At 41.4% G+C, this 18604-nt stretch overlaps 1 protein-coding gene across 1 annotated transcript; it reads right to left on the reverse strand.

Annotated features, from left to right (window-relative positions):
• Positions 1–464: 464 nt before the first annotated feature.
• On the reverse strand, positions 465–18120 carry ppl (periplakin). Its single transcript, XM_068336911.1, has 22 exons — positions 17959–18120; positions 13174–13273; positions 12603–12757; positions 11240–11360; positions 10927–11052; positions 10772–10813; positions 10242–10403; positions 10051–10158; positions 9570–9665; positions 9349–9471; positions 9099–9245; positions 7902–8053; positions 7663–7766; positions 6953–7110; positions 6651–6829; positions 6397–6535; positions 5460–5653; positions 5214–5364; positions 4985–5068; positions 4777–4893; positions 3804–3896; positions 465–3708 (listed from the first exon to the last, which is right to left on the reverse strand). Exons 1-22 carry the CDS (start codon positions 17997–17999, stop codon positions 1036–1038), a joined length of 5265 nt encoding a protein of 1754 aa, XP_068193012.1. The 5' UTR covers positions 18000–18120; the 3' UTR covers positions 465–1035.
• Between the last annotated feature and the right edge of the window lie 484 nt (positions 18121–18604).

Here is an 18604-nt window from a genome sequence, read left to right on the forward strand (position 1 = left end):
AGAGCTCCTCACCCTATCTCTAAGTGTGCGCCCAGCCACTCTACAGAGGAAACTCATTTCAGCTGCTTGTATCTGGGATCTTGTCCTTTCGGTCACGATCCAAAGCTCATGACCATCGGTGAGAGTGAGAACGTAGATTGACCGGTAAATCAAGAGCTTCGTCTTGTGACTCAGCTAACTAACTAACTAACTAACTAGGTTTTAGTACTCTAGGTTTTGGACTAACTAGGTTTTGAGCACCTGATGGCCGGGCCTCTGCCCACGGCGCCCAGCCAGACTCAGCCCGGAAGGATGACTCAAGCCCAACCTCCGGAGGACTTTTTCTAAAGAGACTTGTTCCTCTTTGACAGTGGACAACAGAGAAATGGCAACTTGGAGCCCAGAGAAGTGGAATTACATTTATCCCATTACCAAAATTTGAGGGCCTCAATTATTTTTAATTAGATAAAGTACATCAAGGACAAGCACATTCTTATATTTTATTTACCAAACACGAGTAACACCCTGAATTTTCTTTGTGTCTACAGCATACAATACCAATAAAGGCTTTCTTATTCTCAAATAAAAAAAGCGTAAAAATTTTTATGGCTTGATTTGAATTTTATTGAAGCTTACAGAAAACACAGGAGAAAAATGTGGGAAAAACAAATCAATGAACCATTAAGTACCCTGAATTACTCGAAACATCAAGTCAAACATATGACTACTACCCTGGTACCTTGTATAAGAAATTAATGCTCAGCTGAGTAAACTTCCTACCATTAAAAAAAGTTATGTAAATGACTGTAGTTATAGTAATGAACAGGATATCAATATATTCATGCCAGTACTGCACAACTGCAAATACATGAGCAAATAAATATGTTGTGCATTTAGAGAAGGAAGGACAAAGAAAAAATAAAAGCCAAATCACCAATTTAAGCCAAATAGGAACAGCTTCAAAACAAAATGGGACTTTCAATTCACAAAGTAACAATGATGAAGCAATAAAACTTTGAAACAAATTGAAAATGCCCTTTGTCAGCATGTTTGTATTCACTTATTTTTGCCCGAAACCATTACACCAAATTCTTGAATGGAGATCTCTTTGTTTATGTACTGCTGAAGCTGGCGATCTGTTATGTGCCCAAGACGCAAAGCATCATCGATGGAGAACTTTTTTCCTGATTTCCTGTCATGAAGCACTGAGGATTCTCCCTTCGGGCCCTTAACTGTGATCTCCTCCCAGTCACACTCCTGACTCTGCAGGTTGACAAACATCTTCCAGTCGATCAGCCCTTGCTTGTAAGCCTCTTCAGGTCGCATCTCTCTGCCTGAATCAGGATCAATGACCACAATAGACCTACGGAGATGACTCTCCCTCTGTTCCTTCTTAATTCTTACTGCTGAAAGGTTCTTTTGAAGCTTTTCAATTTCGTCATCTTTCTGGCTGGTTATACGTCTGAGATCTGACAATTCTCTCTGTAGGGAATCAAGCCTCAGCTCCAGGTTCTTTCCATCCTCCTTAGGTGTAGACTCAGTGATAAGGCGTGTCTCTTGACTGGTGATCTCAATTTCAGAACGAATCTTACGTATCTCATTCTGCAACCTTTGGTTTTCTTGCTGCAGTCGGTTACTTTCATCACGAATGTAGTCCAGTTCTTTATTGGACTTGGTGCTAGAAAACTCCATTTCAGAAAATCTGGTGTTAATGGTGGCCAACTCCAGGTCAAGTTCTCGCCTTTTCCTCTTCTCGTCTTCAAGAGTTCTCTTTAAGTTTTCAATCTCAATCTCAGCCTCCGGGTCCCTCTCAACTTGGACCTTTTCTGTGCGTACAACTTTTTCCTTCACTTGCATTTTCTCCAACTGGAGCTGCTGCTGAATGAGCGCATTCAGTTCTTTCTCAAGCAGACTGCGCTTGTGCTTTTCTTCATCAAGCTGCAGCTTGAGGATGGAGTGTTCCTTCTCCTGTTGGGGATCCTGCTGTAGGACAACCAATTGTTTGACAGTCACTTTCTCACGGTTTTCCTTGTCACGGAGCTCCAGTTCATGAAGTTTCACTCGAAGTCTTTGTATCTCCACTTCTGCATCCCGCCTTGCTCTACGTTCACGTTCCATTTCTTCTATTTGCAAATCCAGGTCACCTTTTTGCCTCTGCAGTTTGTAGAGCTCTGTTTTGAGAGTTTCCTTTTGTTTCTGCTCACTGCCGATGTTTTGTGTGAAGGACTCACACTCTGACTTAAGGAGAGGGTCTTGTTCTACTTTGACCACTTCTTGCTGAACAATCTTCTCACGGATCTGAGAAAGATCCATTTTCTTCAGTCTGATTTTCTCTTCTTGGGCTGATCGATCTCTCTCAAGGTCAAGACGTTTCTTCTGCTCGTCACTCAGTTTCCTCTTGAGAATTTCGATTTCTTCCAGAGTCTTGGGATCTTCTCTGTATTGCACCACTTCATTGACCACCTCTTTAGTCTGTACTTGGGGTTTGGTGTCCTTCCATCTTTGAATCTCATCATTAAGTTGACGGATTTCCATCTCAGATTTCTCTATCTGGTGTGTTTTATCTACAATTTCATTGCGAAGTCTCTCCAGTTCTCTTTCGGTCTGAGGATCTGTCTTGTATTTGATGACTTCTTTAATGATCTCTTTAACCTCCACTTGAGGTCCTCTGTTCCTTAGCATGTTGAGTTCATCCTGCAGTGATCGAAGCTGGAGCTCTGCATCTTTATACCGTCTCTGGTGCTCTACAAGTTCAAGTCGGAGATTGGCAACTTCATTCTCAGCTTTGGGGTCAGGTCGAACAATTTCCCGTACTTTCTCCTGAACAACAATTTTGGACTTCTCTTCCTCTAGGATATTAATTTTCCTCTGCATGTCATCCTTTTGTCTCTGTGATGATCTTCGTTTGGATTGCTCATCTTCATACTGCCTCCTGAGGTTTTGCACTTCCCTTTCAAAGACAACATCTTTCTCAAGTTTCAAAACCTCCTTTATGGAAATACTTTCTTCTGCCACCGCTTTTTCCTTCTCTAGCCTTTTTTGCTCATCCTGAAGATGCTGAAGCTCCATCTCCAGCCTCTTCCTGCAATCCTCTTCCGTCTGCTTCCTGCTAAGAAGCAATCGATACTCTGTCTCAAGTTGGGGATCATTCTGGACTTTGATCACCTCCTCTTCAGTGATTACTTCCTGTTCCTTGTTTTTCTCTTCTGCTAGGATTGTTACCTGCTTTTGTATCTCAATCAGTTCATTATCTTTCACCATCTTCTGCCTTCTCAGCTCATCCAGTTCCTCTCGAAGTTTGCGAATCTCCTCCTCCTGACCACGGTCTCTTTCTATACGAAGGACCTCTTTCACTGTGTATTGCTGTGCTCCTTCTTTGATCTCTGTGTCAAGGCCACGTAGCTTCAACTTTAGTACCTCAAGGTCATTCTCCAGAACACGGGTAGTGCGCCGCTCCTCTGAGAGCTTCTGCTGAACTTTATGGAATTCCTCGTCCAGCTGGGGATCAGGAACCTTTTTGATTAGCTCCTTCTTGACAATTGTGTCCTGGGGCTTTTGTCCTTCAAGGGCATAGATGTCAGTCTGGATAGTCTCAATTTGTCTTTCTAGTTCTGCTAGATCTTCTTTCTCTCTAAGTATTTTATCTTTGATCCTCCAGGTTTCTTCTCCTGGAGGAGCAGTATTTACTGACTGGACATTTGTAGCCTGAATCATAGTGACGTCAGGTTGCTGAAGAACGGAAATCATTATTATTAGTTGTAATATATAAAAATAAATTATGGTGTATTATTTTAAATAGTATTTATTGTGTGAAAATATTTTACCTGGTTGAGAAGACTCTGGGCAAACTCCAGATTCCTTTGCCTCTGTTTGTTCACAGCATTTACCTCAGTAAACTTGGCCTCAATAGCAGCTTCCTGTAAATATTTGAATAAAATACATGGTGAGCACATGTACATGAAGTTACTTCAATGATGCAATTTTGTTTCATGATATTAATTACTACATTTGAATATTTGGTATTTGGTATTCATATTATAGGTAATTTAGAACACAATAACTTCAATAACAGTAAAATAAAGGCTTGTTTTTCACGTCTCCGCCGTGGATATTCAAAAAAAATTTTTTTTGTTTAACCACGTCACAACGACCAACAAAATAATACTGGATTAGCTAACTGTAAATTTAAAAATATGATGTATAATAAATCTAATTATTTTTCAGATTCAAAGTTGGTCTTGCTCGATTATTATTTCTCTCTTTATGAATTAAAAATAAAAATTATTCGGGTACATTGAGAGCCAATTTGACAATTTACATGTTTACAATTTACCAAACTGGATTTTTTAGTCTTCATAGGGCCAAAACACTTAAACTGGAGGAGACCTTTACAATGAATTCCTGGATTTGCTGCAAACTCCACCTGATGCCAAAAAATCCACCTAATGGTTACTTGTGGTATTGCTGTGAGCTGACCGGAAACAACACACGATCAACGCATAGTGACAATTTCAAGTTATTTCAAGTTAATTTCAGGTTGATTTACTTATGCAATGAAATGTGACGGCTGTACAATTACAAAAGCTGTTAGTGGATTTGGATAACTTGCCATCCCTTCCTGCAAAAAATGTATTTTACTTCCCAATGGAGGGATAGGCTCTCTGGAAGGCACCGTTAAAGAGGACAGGTGTATGCATTGGCTGCGTACTTCTTTCTAGTACAGATAGCCATAGCATATGAAATGTTTGGCCTGAAATTACAGATACATGTCATCAAAATTGAGTCACTTGGCCTCACCTCTGCCCTGATACTCTGTGCAGGTGATTCCAGCCTAGTCCTCTTATATGTCTGAGATGGAATTCCATCCTCCTGTTCAAGTACAAATCTGTACCTCTCGGTTTCATTCTCATAGTCCTACAAAGGAAAAAAAGTAAACAATCAGTTAAACCTCTGTTGAATCGGGTCCCATAAATTTCAAGGTAGTAATATGAGGTAGAATATTTACTTTGACTGCTTGTTGATAGAGCTGGGCATTTTTGGAGACATTTTTTAAGTCAGACTCTTTTTTTGTGATATCAGCGAGTAAATTCTGTAGAAAAAAAAAAGATCCAAATATGTCATCAGTAATTTATATATATATATATATATATATATATATATATATATATATACACCGGTATATATTGCTTCCCAACAACCACTGACAGAATATTCCACTCCCTCATTTGTCTTACCCTCTGATTCCTAAGTTTAGTTTCCACTTGTTTCACGTCATCAGTTTCGCGAGGCTCATAGTTTGGGACATGAGACAACCAGCTGTTCAGATTGTCATAATCACTGCGGTAATTTTTTAATGACATCTTGGCTCTCTGCAAGCTTTGAGATCTGTAACATAATAATCGATCATTATGCAGATTTTCTGCTCAGGTCTGTGTGTTATTTTGGATTATGAATTATGCATTAAGTTCTGACTCTCTTACCTGGCGTCAGTCTGCTTGGTAAGGTTGTCATAACGTTTTTTAATCTTCTGAACGTCTGCTTCCTGCCTCTCAATGTCATTGCAATGCTCCTGGAACTTGGAGGCCATGTTGTCAGAGCTGTTCCTGGCCAAACGCAAGTTCTGCTCTATCTCAGAAACAGCAGCCCTCTTGGTCCTCAGGTCCGATGCAATATCCTGTCAGAGCCATTCAGTCTTTGATTGAGTAAAGTTATGGAAGTAAAAATCAAGATGTATGTGTGTGTGAAATACATACATATATAAAGTGATAATAGAATTTCCCAACTACTACCATTAATAAAGGAACTCTCTTCTTCATAATGCAATCTGTTTTTGTTTCTGCACAGTAATAATGGTTAGGACTACACCACACCACATGTACAGATAAACATCAGTTTTCTAAATATACTTTTTCCATTGAGACTTAGATCGTTGAGAAATTGAGAAAATTCTCAATTTCTCAATCTATTGAGAAATTCCCAATTATGTCAAAGCATTCTATTTCTCATCAAAAACTAAAATAAAAATGTATGAGTCCTTGTCTAGATTGGGATCTGCCTGAAAACTTAATCCAATCAACTTTTGCAATTGTTATATGTATTAAGACAGTCAAGGGGACATACACACAAAAGACTCTTCTACTTTTTCATTGGTCATTCCAAAACAACAATATCTAGAATTAAGCAAGTAAAACTGAGGGAAAATGGTAAAATGACATTTTATCATAACGAGAAAAAATAATATGTAGTTTTAGGTCTTTTGCTTTTCCCTTTTCTGTGATTTCAGAATGTGCATTCGCAAGACAACCAAAATTAAATCAATAAAAAATCAATAAAACTCCACTTTGCATTTTTGACTCCCAATTTAAAAGTGTTGCATTTTTTTGTATGTTTGGTAAAAAATAAAACAGCATATCTTACTCCAAGCTGACGCTGTTCCTTCTCAAGTGAAGTCAGGTCAGCCGGAGCAACCACTTCCCTTGCCAATACGCTCTCATAATTGGACAGCATCAGTTTTCCATCTTGAATGGAAGACTCCAGCTGGTTTGAATTCTTCATTCTAAAACAAAGGTGAGTTGCAATGCATGTCATATCCGGAATTCAATGATATTTAGAACAATTTTGCTCTCGCAACAATGGAAAATAAAATGCTGAGACAAAAACAAGCCATATACTTTTCCAGCGAGCAGTCAAGAAGCTGCTCAGTCCTGATGTACTTGTTGTTGGCATCATCCACCTTGCTGTGCAGTTGAGGAGCACTGGGACTATTTGGGTTTGAGACCAAAAAGTTCTTTGCTTCCTGTACTTTAGAGGACTTCTCTGGTTCAATCTTATGGACAGCAACAGCAATGTCCTGAAGGGAAACAGGGTTGGCTGATTAAGAAAATTGTATAAATGCTCATTTTAAGCAAAGACATGTAAAGGTTGTGTGAAGCAGAACTTGAATTCAACACTTGAATGAAATGGGAGTCATTACCTTCAGATCCTGCAGACGATCGTTGCTGTCTTGCAGTGCTCTCCTCGGCTCCAGGGGCGGCCGCACTTTAGAATAAATAGCCTTCTCCTGTTTGTCCAGGTCACTGTTGACCTTATCCAGACCAGCCATCATCTGGCGACACTGTTGCTCCTCCTTGTCTGAGTTCAGACAGTCACATACACCATGACAAGAATTATTATGTCAGTCACACAGGGACTTTACAAGAAAACCTCTGAACAAAAAATATTAACAGTGCCAAGGATGACTATATCGACCCTCTATATGACAAATATATGACATGTTTTGCCCTTGAGGTAATGACTGGGAATAAAAGAAGACTAAAGATGGATCCTTTATGAACCCCATGATATAGAGGAGCATAATGAAAGGATGCATCTTCAAGCACAAAAGAAAAAGAGTTGTTTGATAGATAAAAGAATACCCAATTCACAGCAATATCACTGAAGGCAAAAAGATTTTTTCAGATGGCTGACAAAGGTTTCAAGTCCATCATGTCAAAGGCTGAGCTGACGTCAAGGAAGATCAAAACCCAATACGGCCACATTGCAAGCAGAAGTCGTCTGTGTAGGTTCTCAGTTATCCAGGTCATGGTTATCCAAAGCTGTTTAAGTCAATCCACTGGACGTTAAGAAAGTTCTTGAAGACGTGTGTGTGTGTGTGTGTGTATGTGTGTGTGTATGTGTGTGTACCTGTGCCAGCTCCACTCTCCTTCTTCAGCACATCAAGACGATTCGCCAGAACATTCTTGGTGCTTTGCATCTTCTGCAGCATGGCGTTCTGCTGGCTGGCCAGTCTGCACAACAGCACACTAAGTTACCTCTCCAACAATGGAGAAAAGCCACAGTTTACACTGGACTGCTTCACAGGGCTTGTTGTTCGGTCCATTCACAAGACAAAGGGGTTGTATGATGAACATATTTTTACATACTGGTCAGAGATGGCCACTGACTGTGGGTCAGTGGGGGGGATCAAGAAGCACACACCCGGTGCTGTGTATTTCCGTCCTGCGTCATCCTTCACATCCCATTTGGCCCCATTGTTCCGCAGCAAAGTGTATTTCTCCCCACGCAAAATCTGCCCCTGTGCACATTAATTATAATTTGTCTTGTTACAGAATTGCATATAAAGTTTTATCAAACACAAAAAAGAAAAACAGAGCTTTCATCCAATCTTTTCTTTTTATTTATTCATTTTTAAAATTTTATACACTGTTATAAACCCCGTTGGGAAATTAAGAACTAAATTTTTTTCAATTTAATTAAGATCTTGGATTGATACGTGGTTGGACAGATGATAAGTTCACAGATAAATAAAAATTAAAAAATCTATCTAATTTTATTTATATACTTCAGCGATCCCCAAAAGGAAAATAGCAGCACACTCTAGTTCACCTGTGTCAAACTCAAACCTAATGTGTCCCGCCACATCATTTTATGTGTCTTGCGAGAGCATAAAAGGTCAGTGTCTAAAAATAAATAGGTCAAGTGTGTGCTTTCACCACAATTTCCTACTATGCAGTAATTAAGCCCATTTTAACTTTGTCAAAAACGTTTTGAACAAAGTTAATGTCCTAACTTGTGTTTGATGTCATTTTTCTTTATTCTCTTGGATAGTTTGATCTTTGATTGTTGGAGTTCTGTGGATTTCATAAGCTGACAAATTAAAAGTGTTTCTCTGTTATAACATACAGTAAAACAAATAGATTTTTTATGTGCAACTATAAAGTTTGTAACTTAAATAAGTACAGGTAATAAATTCAGTTATTTAACATTGAGGAGTAGTTACATTTATTTTACATTACATTGAGTTACATTTGGTGACATTTATAAGTTACATCTGGCCCTTTGAGGACAGCCGTTATGTGTTTAAAACTCTAATTTCAAAGACTTTTTAACTCATTCTTAATTTCCCTTCAGGGATTACTAAAGTATATTAAATTTACCAGGATTCAGATTTAAAATTGTAAATGACAGCCCTCAAACATCAGACTGGGGTTCCTTCTGAAGACATCTGAATGACCACCACACCATGCTATCATTTTTATAAAAGGAGTCAGGGGTATTAAATAAAAGTTAAATGCCAAGTAACTGAAAAATTATTAGTATTCATTTTTATAAACACAAACCTCATCTGTGTCAAATTCGCACAAAGCTTCAAGGGGCAGCAGCTTCTGGGGGGGTTCCCGGCGGTAAGGCAGAGGTGAAACCTGGAGGCTTCGCATCTGGAGAGCCTTGACACGTTCATCGAAACGTTCCATGGCTTTGGTTTGGTCCTACACACACACACACACACACACACGCACAAAGAAAACATGGTGGAACTGTCCTCTGAGGAATCACCAGTAGTTGTTGGGTGTGAGATGATCTCGTGCTCACATCCAGTTCCATGATCAGACCCTCCATCTGGTACATATCTTTGAACTCTGGGTTGTACTTCTGGGTGGTCTCTTTGTTAAGACGATCCAGCAGGTCTTGTGTGTCACGCGCCTCCTTGTTGTACTGGACACACACACACACACATACAGATGCTTGTAGACCTGTATCCATTTAAAGAGGATAGCCAGTCAGTATTGTTAACGCATGTGCTGTAGGCCTACCTTGTGGTACTCATCCATGCGTTTGAGGTGGTTCTCCTCACAGATGAGCAGGTTCAAGTACTCCTTCCAGTCAGCGTGAACTGCCTCCATGTGAGCCTGAAAAGCACAAGGTGCACTTCTATACTTTTGAAGTAAGCACTGTTTAACATCAATGCAAGCTTAGAAATCAAATCAAGACCAAATGGTCATTGGTGGTGTCAGCATACAGGCCAAATGTTGTCTTACTATACATACCTATATGTTCTATGATATCTGTTTTTATTTTGAAAGCCACTTTTCAATGCTGATTGTGTTGGTGAGGAGCAAACATTTAAAAAAAAACACAAAACTTTTTTTCCACAACACCAGGATCTGAAAAGTATTGCATTGTGTTGCTGAGACTAGACCACCAGTCTGTAACAACTCACTTTCTCACAACACAACACAACACAACACAACACAACACCCCAACCCCCAATGGAGTATATGGACGATCCCGTACCTCAATAACGTTCTTTCCTGGATGCCCCGCTGCAAGCATTTTCTCTCCATCATCGTTCAGCTTGGTGATGATGGCCTCCTTGGGCTCAAGACATTTACTGATGAAGTTCTGCATGGGGAAAGACCGAGTAGAGTCAGTCTTTGTCTGCAATTCATACTTGCAGTTTGTGCAGTCCAGCCCTCCTTAACTACCTCGTACTGCCTCTGGCGGGCGGGGTAGTCCAGGTTGGTGTCGCTCCAGTCGTAGTTGATCCTCTCCTCCGCCTGCTGGTCCATCCAGTAGAGCTCGTTGGTGCAGCGCTGCATGAAGTCCCGCAGGCTCAGAAGGTTTTGCTGACGAGCGCTGGAAGTGGCCTAAGTAAGAGAAGGAAAACCAGCAATGTTTAAAGATGACGCCCTGGAAGTGAGTGCATTGATGTACAGTAATCCCTCACGCATTCGCGGATCAATACAAGAGCTACATTCAACAACAAAATTAGTGCTCATCTATTGAATAATGTTTGGATACCCTGGAAGCTAGTCTTGTTCAGAAAATCCACTGAAGAAGAGCAATTTCTGCAAATATCAACCAATATCACACACACACACACACACACACACACACACACACACACACACACACACACACACACACACACACACACACACACACACACACACACACACACACACACACACACACACACACACACACACACACACACACACACACACACACTTACCTGCAGTTGTTGGTACTTGCCCTGGAGGCTATTGAGGTATTCCTGAAGAAGAGTGAAAATGTGGAAACAAAAATGACAAACAAATCAAGGGGTTGTGAGGAATTCATTTGAGTCATAATTTTCTCAGATGTCTTTCAGTGTTTTCTCGTATGGACCTGGTCTCCACCGCTGGCGAGCTGAGGGGCCAGAGCCTCCACCTCACTGTGGAAGATGTTGTGCTCCTCCAAGTCGTTCTCCACAGTTGGGAGGTCCTGGCCAAAGCCCTTATTGTCCAGGTTGTCCTGGACAGGAAGACAAAACAATCCAAATCATGTGTTTTATCTTCAGGCTGACCGGCTACACCATGAAGTTGCTGAGGCTTCACTTCACGTTTTGTTGGTGATAGAGGGTTAAACGTGAACGAGCACTGCACACGCATTGAACCTGCTGTCCATAGCATGACCTCAGGCTCTTGTGTGTTTTTCCTACCAGCTTCTCATCGATCATGTTGCCCCAGTTGATGGTGGGCTTCCCCTCAGTCCGGCTCAGGTGGTAGATATGATCAAAATCCTCCCTCAACTTCACCACTCTTTCACGCAGCTGCTTCACACTACACACACAAAAAACAACCGTCACATGACTCTGCATGAAGAGGAAACACAGCTTCTGTGCTGTTATGGGATTTCTTATTTTGACATGATAAACTATATTTAAGGGGAAGTAGACTGAACAAATGTCATTTACACAAACATACGGACCGACAAAGGTCACCCTTTACACACCCCCTTTGGTGACGGCATGACAAAAAAGAGTTAGCTGACCTGGATTAAGGGTTGTACACTGGATTTTCTGCGATGCAGTGGATTACAACACAAATATAAAAAAGCATTATGAAATTTTTATTCAGTAACTGACCCAATTCTCCAGTAACACACTTAAAGGGATAGTAAAGTCATTTTAAGTGACATACATGTCATTTATCATTATGTAAAATAGAAGAAAAAATAAATTTTATATGTGTATCATCATCCGTTTGGTCAAAAAAGCTTAAAATCTGCGCCGCAGCAGCTTCCGCTTTCAGTGGTCACGTGGGCGTCGTACGTCACTGGGGCTAAACATAGCTCAGCAGCCATAAGAAACAATGCAACTCTAGACGCCTTTTAAACCAAAAGTATCATGGTTACGTGCACGGTGAACGGCTGTGTCAACACAACAGCAGTAAGACGCGACTTTCAAATAAATTCACTGAACAACTCTAGTTGTTATTAATTCCACACAGTCCAATAGTAATAAATGGCAGTTGACGGGCTAGCGCATTAGCATTTTTAGCGCCATACATTCCCAGAATATATTCTAAAGAACGAGGGTGCTTGTCTTCGCTTTTTTTTGCCGTTCTGTTGACACAACCGTTCACCGCGCAGGTAACCATGATACTTTTGGTGATAATCGCGTCTAGAATTGCATTGTTTCTTATGGCTGCTGAGCGGTTTGGCCCCAGTGACGTATGACGCCCACGTGACCACTGAATGCGGAAGCTGCTGCGGCGCAGATTTTAAGCTTTTTTTGACCAAAGGGATGATACTACACACATCAAATTTATTTTTTCATCTATTTTTCATAATAATGAATAGCATATGTCACTTATATTAACTTTACTTTCCCTTTAAAATTAAATGTAAAGCTTCACTATTTCCATTGGACTTTTATTTTCCTAAGTGGTCATAATTGAATTATTGATGCATATGTTTACTAAGCCTTCAAGTAAACATGGAGGACGTGATGAATTGTCCTCTGACTAGACAAGAAGCATTAGCTTTGTGCAGTGAAAGATGTGAGAACAGTAAATGCTCACTCCTGTTCAATCATCTCAGCCTGTGGGTGCTGGAGACGATCTGCCTCTACAGCTTCCTTGTCCAGGCCCTCGAGCATCTCCATAGCACTCAGGATTCTCCTGTTGGTGTCATCTTGATACAGCACCGGCTTCCCCTCATTGATCTTACTCACATCCTAGAAACAACACAATGGGAGAGAGAACAATGGGCACTACTTCATGGCAAAGAAGAGCCTTCCTTTGCAGCCACTGTTTTGTTCATTCATTAATTGATTGATTGATTCATTCATTCATCAGCCTATCCCAGCGGACACAGGGCGTGAGGCGGGGGAAACTACGGGGGCACCGACAGTGCACCGTGGAGCCACACAAAATTCAAGCACTTAATTTAATTACTATAATTTAAAAGCAATGTTAATAATCAATTTAATTTTGAATTTTTATATGGCATCAACAATGAAAGGGCCTGATCAAAAAGGGAGATGTGGGCTCCAGGGCTGGCCCTTACGAGGCTCCTGTTGTCCATCTGTATAGCATTAGTATCTTGTATTTGTCTTTGTGCAAGTCTTTTGGAGTTGTTAACAGATCGTACCTTGTTGAGGTTCCCCTCGATGTCTATGATGGTCTTCTGAACTTTATCAGCATTCCTCTGCAGTCTCTCAATCAGAGCTTTTAGCTCTGTGGACTGAGAACTAGAAGACAAAAACAGGGAGTTGGATTAGAATGTTATGTCTGAAAGGGTTGGATTTTACCTCCAGCAAAGGTTTCTTTGTCTGTTCCAGGACTGTGGATGACATTTTTGGTGGTGGTGTATGATCCAAATGTTCATCTGAGTCCAGGATGTTTTAAAGGATTCTTTAAAAATAGGCAATTAAAATTTTAAAATTCTTTACTTTTTCTAATAATGCACACATCTTTATTTATTTTCTGCTTATAGGAATGATACTTCATTAGCCCTCAATGTATGTGGGAAATGTTATCCAAGTCAGAACTTGTTGCAGACAAACAGGGAATCCTGCAAGCATCAAACTATTGAAAAAGATCAGATCAACAGGGATTCAATTTTTTTAAACATTATAAGTGTAAAAGCCTTGAAGTGAGTAATGAGAATCAGAACATGGAACCAGCCCAATGTACCAAAAGTAAAAGCGTGGCTATTATCAACATGCAGTAAACCCAGTCATGATACTTGCAATAAGAGAAGTACCTGATTTTCTTTTAGTCTTAGGTACAGTTTTTAGATGAACTTTTGTTAAATCACAAAAACATACTTGTCTGCCTCTTCTGTCTGCATTTAGGTTTTTACATGTAAATGAAATGTAACAGAATTATTGCAGTAAAGTAATAAAAAATGACATGTCCACAAGATCTAGAAGATATCACTATCTGATCTGGATCCAAGTCATTTATGTCGAAAAATAAGCCCTGATCTTTAAACTGGGCCAACCATGCAACACAGAGACCAGCAGCATCCCTCCTCTTCCTCAGTTAAACATGGCTGCACCTGTGTGTGTGTTGATTTGACAGAGGAGTAGTAGACAGGATAGGGCCTACCTACTAAGGACCACATAATGTGGACATGGACGAGTGCTGCTGTGTAGCAGTGTACTAGACTAAATGTAATCCCTCTGCACCATTTAATCCATAGAAGGAAGGAGCACACATCCTTAAAACACATTATGGTCATTGAGTCATAAGCTGAAATTTGTTATTTCCTCTGAGAACTTCAAACATGAGACCAATGCTGGATCTAATTAACTGGAAGCAAAGGAGTATGCTGCAATATTTCATATTACATAAGTAGAGACACAAGAATTAATTTGGATACACATTGTCTGACATATTGCGAACACATCAGTTAAAGTTTTCTGCAATACAGTGGAAGCGACATAAGCCTGGCTAACAGGTTTCAGCCACATTTCATGCAGAAGACACACCCAGTCAGATCAGTGTGTTATCAGCCGCTGTGATGTGTGCCAAAGTGCATGTCTAAAGCATGGTGTCAGTTGTGGGGAGTGTGTCCCTCGTCTTGTGGTGCACTGGGACCAAGAAATTCAGTCCATCCACTCCACTTCATCCAGCACTAACACGGACCAGAGCTCTAACTGCTCATCTTTGCAGGTTTGGGGGAGGTACTGGAATTTGTTCCACACCAAGAGCAAAGAGGAAGACAATGGGCGACACTTTTGAATCAATCAAATTTTATTTATACAGCGCTTAATCACATCTGCAGACATTTCAAAGCGCTTTACAGATAGAAAGCCAACAATGCCCTCCAGAGCAAGCATAAGCGAAGGTGGTGGGAAAAAACTCCCTCATTGAGGAAGAAACTCCGGGCAGGACCCAGACTCTGGAGGGCGGTCATCATCACTTTTGATAGATTTCCAAGCGGTCACAGGGGTAACACACAGACGGACAACCATTCATGCTCACATTGACCAATCGAGCAATGCCCCAGAGAACAACTCGCCTCTACCACACATCTAAGGGTGCTGGAGGAAACTGGAGCACCCAGAGAGAACCCAAGCAAACCACAGAGCCACCAACAATTTAGTTCAATTAATTTATCAAGGCCGAATGACAACACAAGTGACATCGAGATGCATTCGGGTCTAGAATGACTTTTATTCTGTAGAAATCAAACAGAGAACTCCAATGACATGGAGGCAGTGGAGCAAAACACAGTCCCTCGAGCAGATTCAAGACTCACACACACACACACACACACACACACACACACACACACACACACACACACACACACACACACACACACACACACACCCACATTACATCACATACACTCACTGAAAACACACGGGACACCGACTTTGGTTCCAGAACAACAGTTGGATTTGATATAAAACTATTTCATAACAAGTCAGAACCGGTCTGAACTAAAGACACCCTGAAGGGACATTCTGTACACAGCTAATGATTATAACAAACACACTCTTCCCTTTTGTCACCAAAACATTCAAAGGAGCTGCTCCTTGTGCAAGCGGCACTAGACTGCACCTCTCTCAGGTCACATAGGTTTGGATTGCTGCTACAGGATCAACGCAGGAGGTCCAAACCACCAGTTTGTAAATGCAGCAGAATCACATGATTTCCTTTCATAAAATAACAACAGTTTTTGAGTTTTTCGTTGAAAAGCAGTTATGAAAACCAGCCCATCTTGGTCTCTTTTCTGTTATTAGTAACAACAGAGTCTTTTACTCTTAGAATTCAAGTGAAAACAACAATTGTATCTGCTCTGTTATGCATGTTTTGCTCCAAATGTGAAACATGGGCTTCAAACAGTGTTTCTAGCTGCGTACTGTTGGTTCTGGGAGGGAACAGCAAGAAAGAGGAGAAACAAAGCTCACATGTTTTTGAAGGAGGGAAGCAAATTAGAAGCAGAACTCTGAAGCATGAAGTCATACAGGGAGTGGAAGGATGGCGCTGTCAGCGAGCTGTGTGTCCACACCGCATGTGAAAGACAACACACACAACCCACAACTATCCCATACTATTAGATACTATTAGTGTGTGTGTCTAAAGGCCAATCTTGTCTCCTATTAAAGGCATTTCGCTGTTTATTTTGCATCTGTTTTTACTTGTCTCTTTGTGGTTGCTGACGTTATTATTATTTCTGTCTTGTGATTATTTGTATCTTTTGGTTGATCAACAGTTTAAAACCTCATAACTAACCTAAACTAGCTTTTCGCCTTCATCTGATATAGTTATGAAGAAGTCACTAATCTGACGCTTCGAGGCCGTGGTGATCTCACTCCTTCTGAGCTCCTCCAGCCTGAGAGGCTCGCCCTGACAGCTTGTCAGATTCCTCAGATCACACACACTTTGAAAACCTGATTAAGAACTGAAAGGGTGGAGCTGGGCGACACGGTGGCACAGTGGGTAGTGCTGTGACCGCACAGCAAGGTGGTTCCGGGATTCGCGTACCGCTCTGTGCAGAGTTTGCATGTTCTCTAAGTGTCTGTGTGGGTTCTATCCGGGTTCTCCGGCTTCCTCCCACCTCCAAAATAGCACTTCAGGTTAAATGGCCGGTCCCAAATTGCCCGTAGGAGTGAGTGTGTGCATGTGTGGTTGTCTGTGTCTCTGTGTGGCTCCACGGTGCACTGGCGTCGCGTCCAGAGTTTTCCCTGCCTCACAGCGGACAAAGCAATAGACGATGAATGAATAAATGGGTGGAGCTGCATTATCAAGATCAATGTGTGTTGGTAGTTATCAAGATACAGATAAGTTATCATCCAATGTTAAACAGTCTTGTCTACCCCCAAGATTATCTGATGAGTAGAAAACCCATAACCAAAAGTAAATAAACCAAAGGTTGGTGTAGAAAGTCAAAATGAAACTAGATCCATTACTAGTGAATAAAACCAGAGATGAGGGCTCCTGTGACTCACAGTGGAACACACCAATAACTCATTTTAAGATAAAAACAAAGCAAAAGCATTAGTCTCTTGTGGTACCCAACGCTGAAGGCCATGAAGATATTTTCAGGGGCCCCTGGCCCTCTGCAGCCTGCTGAGTGACAGCGAGTGAGAATTACAGTCTCTGCAGGAATTCTTCCTGCCAGAGGGCAGACTGGGACCTGGCATTATGATTCATGAACGCCCTTCAGGTGCATGTTCAGTGCTGCATGGCGGAAAAGCACTTATGTCACTTTTACAACTATTGACGGGGAATGTGATGAGAATTGAAGGATTGTGGGAGAGGCTGAGAGCAGTTTCTCCTATACATTAAACGAGCAGATACCTAAATACCTAATAAACCTGTTGCTTCAGCTTCACTCCTCTGCCTGTCAACCACACCCTTAGTTATGGCACATCAGGCATTCTAAACTATCCTCCCAGAAAACATTAAATTATCTATGATTCACTGAACATATTACCAATGAATTCATGCATGAAGCACCACTGTACTTGCAGACATACAACTTTTAGCAGTCCAGGTCACACATGTCTTTCTACAGACAATATTCATTGTTCAGATGTTACATGGAGAATTTAAAAACCACACTCCCTTTAAAGAAATCAATATATAAGAACATGTGACTTCACCTACACAAAAATGAACCCTGGTTTATCTAAAAGCTAGGATGTTTTTGTGTGCACTATGTGCTGGCATCTATGTCGATCTCCTTAACGCACTGTTAGATCTAAAGCTCCTTAGAATGACACATTTATTTTTATATGATAAAGACGAGCAGGTCAAAGTATTACAGGTTATTCAGGTGACTTTACCACAGAGCAAAGTCACTGTAACTGAATCATTCGGAGCGGCGTTGGGCTCCCAGCTGTTCTGAAGTGGCCCTCCAGGTACAGAGGAGCCACGGAGAGCCTGTGTCGTCAGGAAAGGGTCTCCTACTTACTCCTTTGTTGATGTTATAGTCGTGGACTTCTTCTTGGGCATGGTGACAGGTGACCTGTCAGCGCTTGTAAGCACCAAACAATCCGCACCGGACAGAGATCGTCTACCTCCTGGCTGTCAGAGCAGAGCTTCCCCCGCAGAGACGCAGCGACACTGAACTCCAGCTCCGGAACACCCCGTCTAAATGGTCACACCCACCCCGCGATCAGTCGGAGGAGGACGGGCGGTGAGACGGAGCCAGGACCCGCCCCCAGGTAGCGCCCCTGGTAGTCAAATGAGCGCACACAAGTGTATTCTAATTAAAAGCACTAAGACAACAACAGCGGCGGAGACAATGAGCAAACTTCAGGATGTCTGAGCTGCTGGTTCTCAAACCGCAGAGACGCAGCTTTACAGGCAGCAGGTGTGAGAGTTAAAGTCCCTGCTGACTTAATGTAGATGGTGCTGTCACCATTATCATGAGTTCTGCATAATGGCCCCATTAAAGATCAGGTATGGATCCCGGGGGCCAACAACGACACGCCCTAGCCGCTGCGTGGAAGACTACACTGGCTCCACCTGTTAGACCGGACAGAGTCCTACTACTACAAGAATGTGTGTGTGTGTGTGTGTGTGTGTGTGTGTGTGTGTGTGTGTGTGTGTGTGTG

This window comes from Antennarius striatus, chromosome 16 (genome assembly GCF_040054535.1).
Source record: "Antennarius striatus isolate MH-2024 chromosome 16, ASM4005453v1, whole genome shotgun sequence".
Classification (NCBI taxonomy): Eukaryota; Metazoa; Chordata; class Actinopteri; order Lophiiformes; family Antennariidae; genus Antennarius; species Antennarius striatus.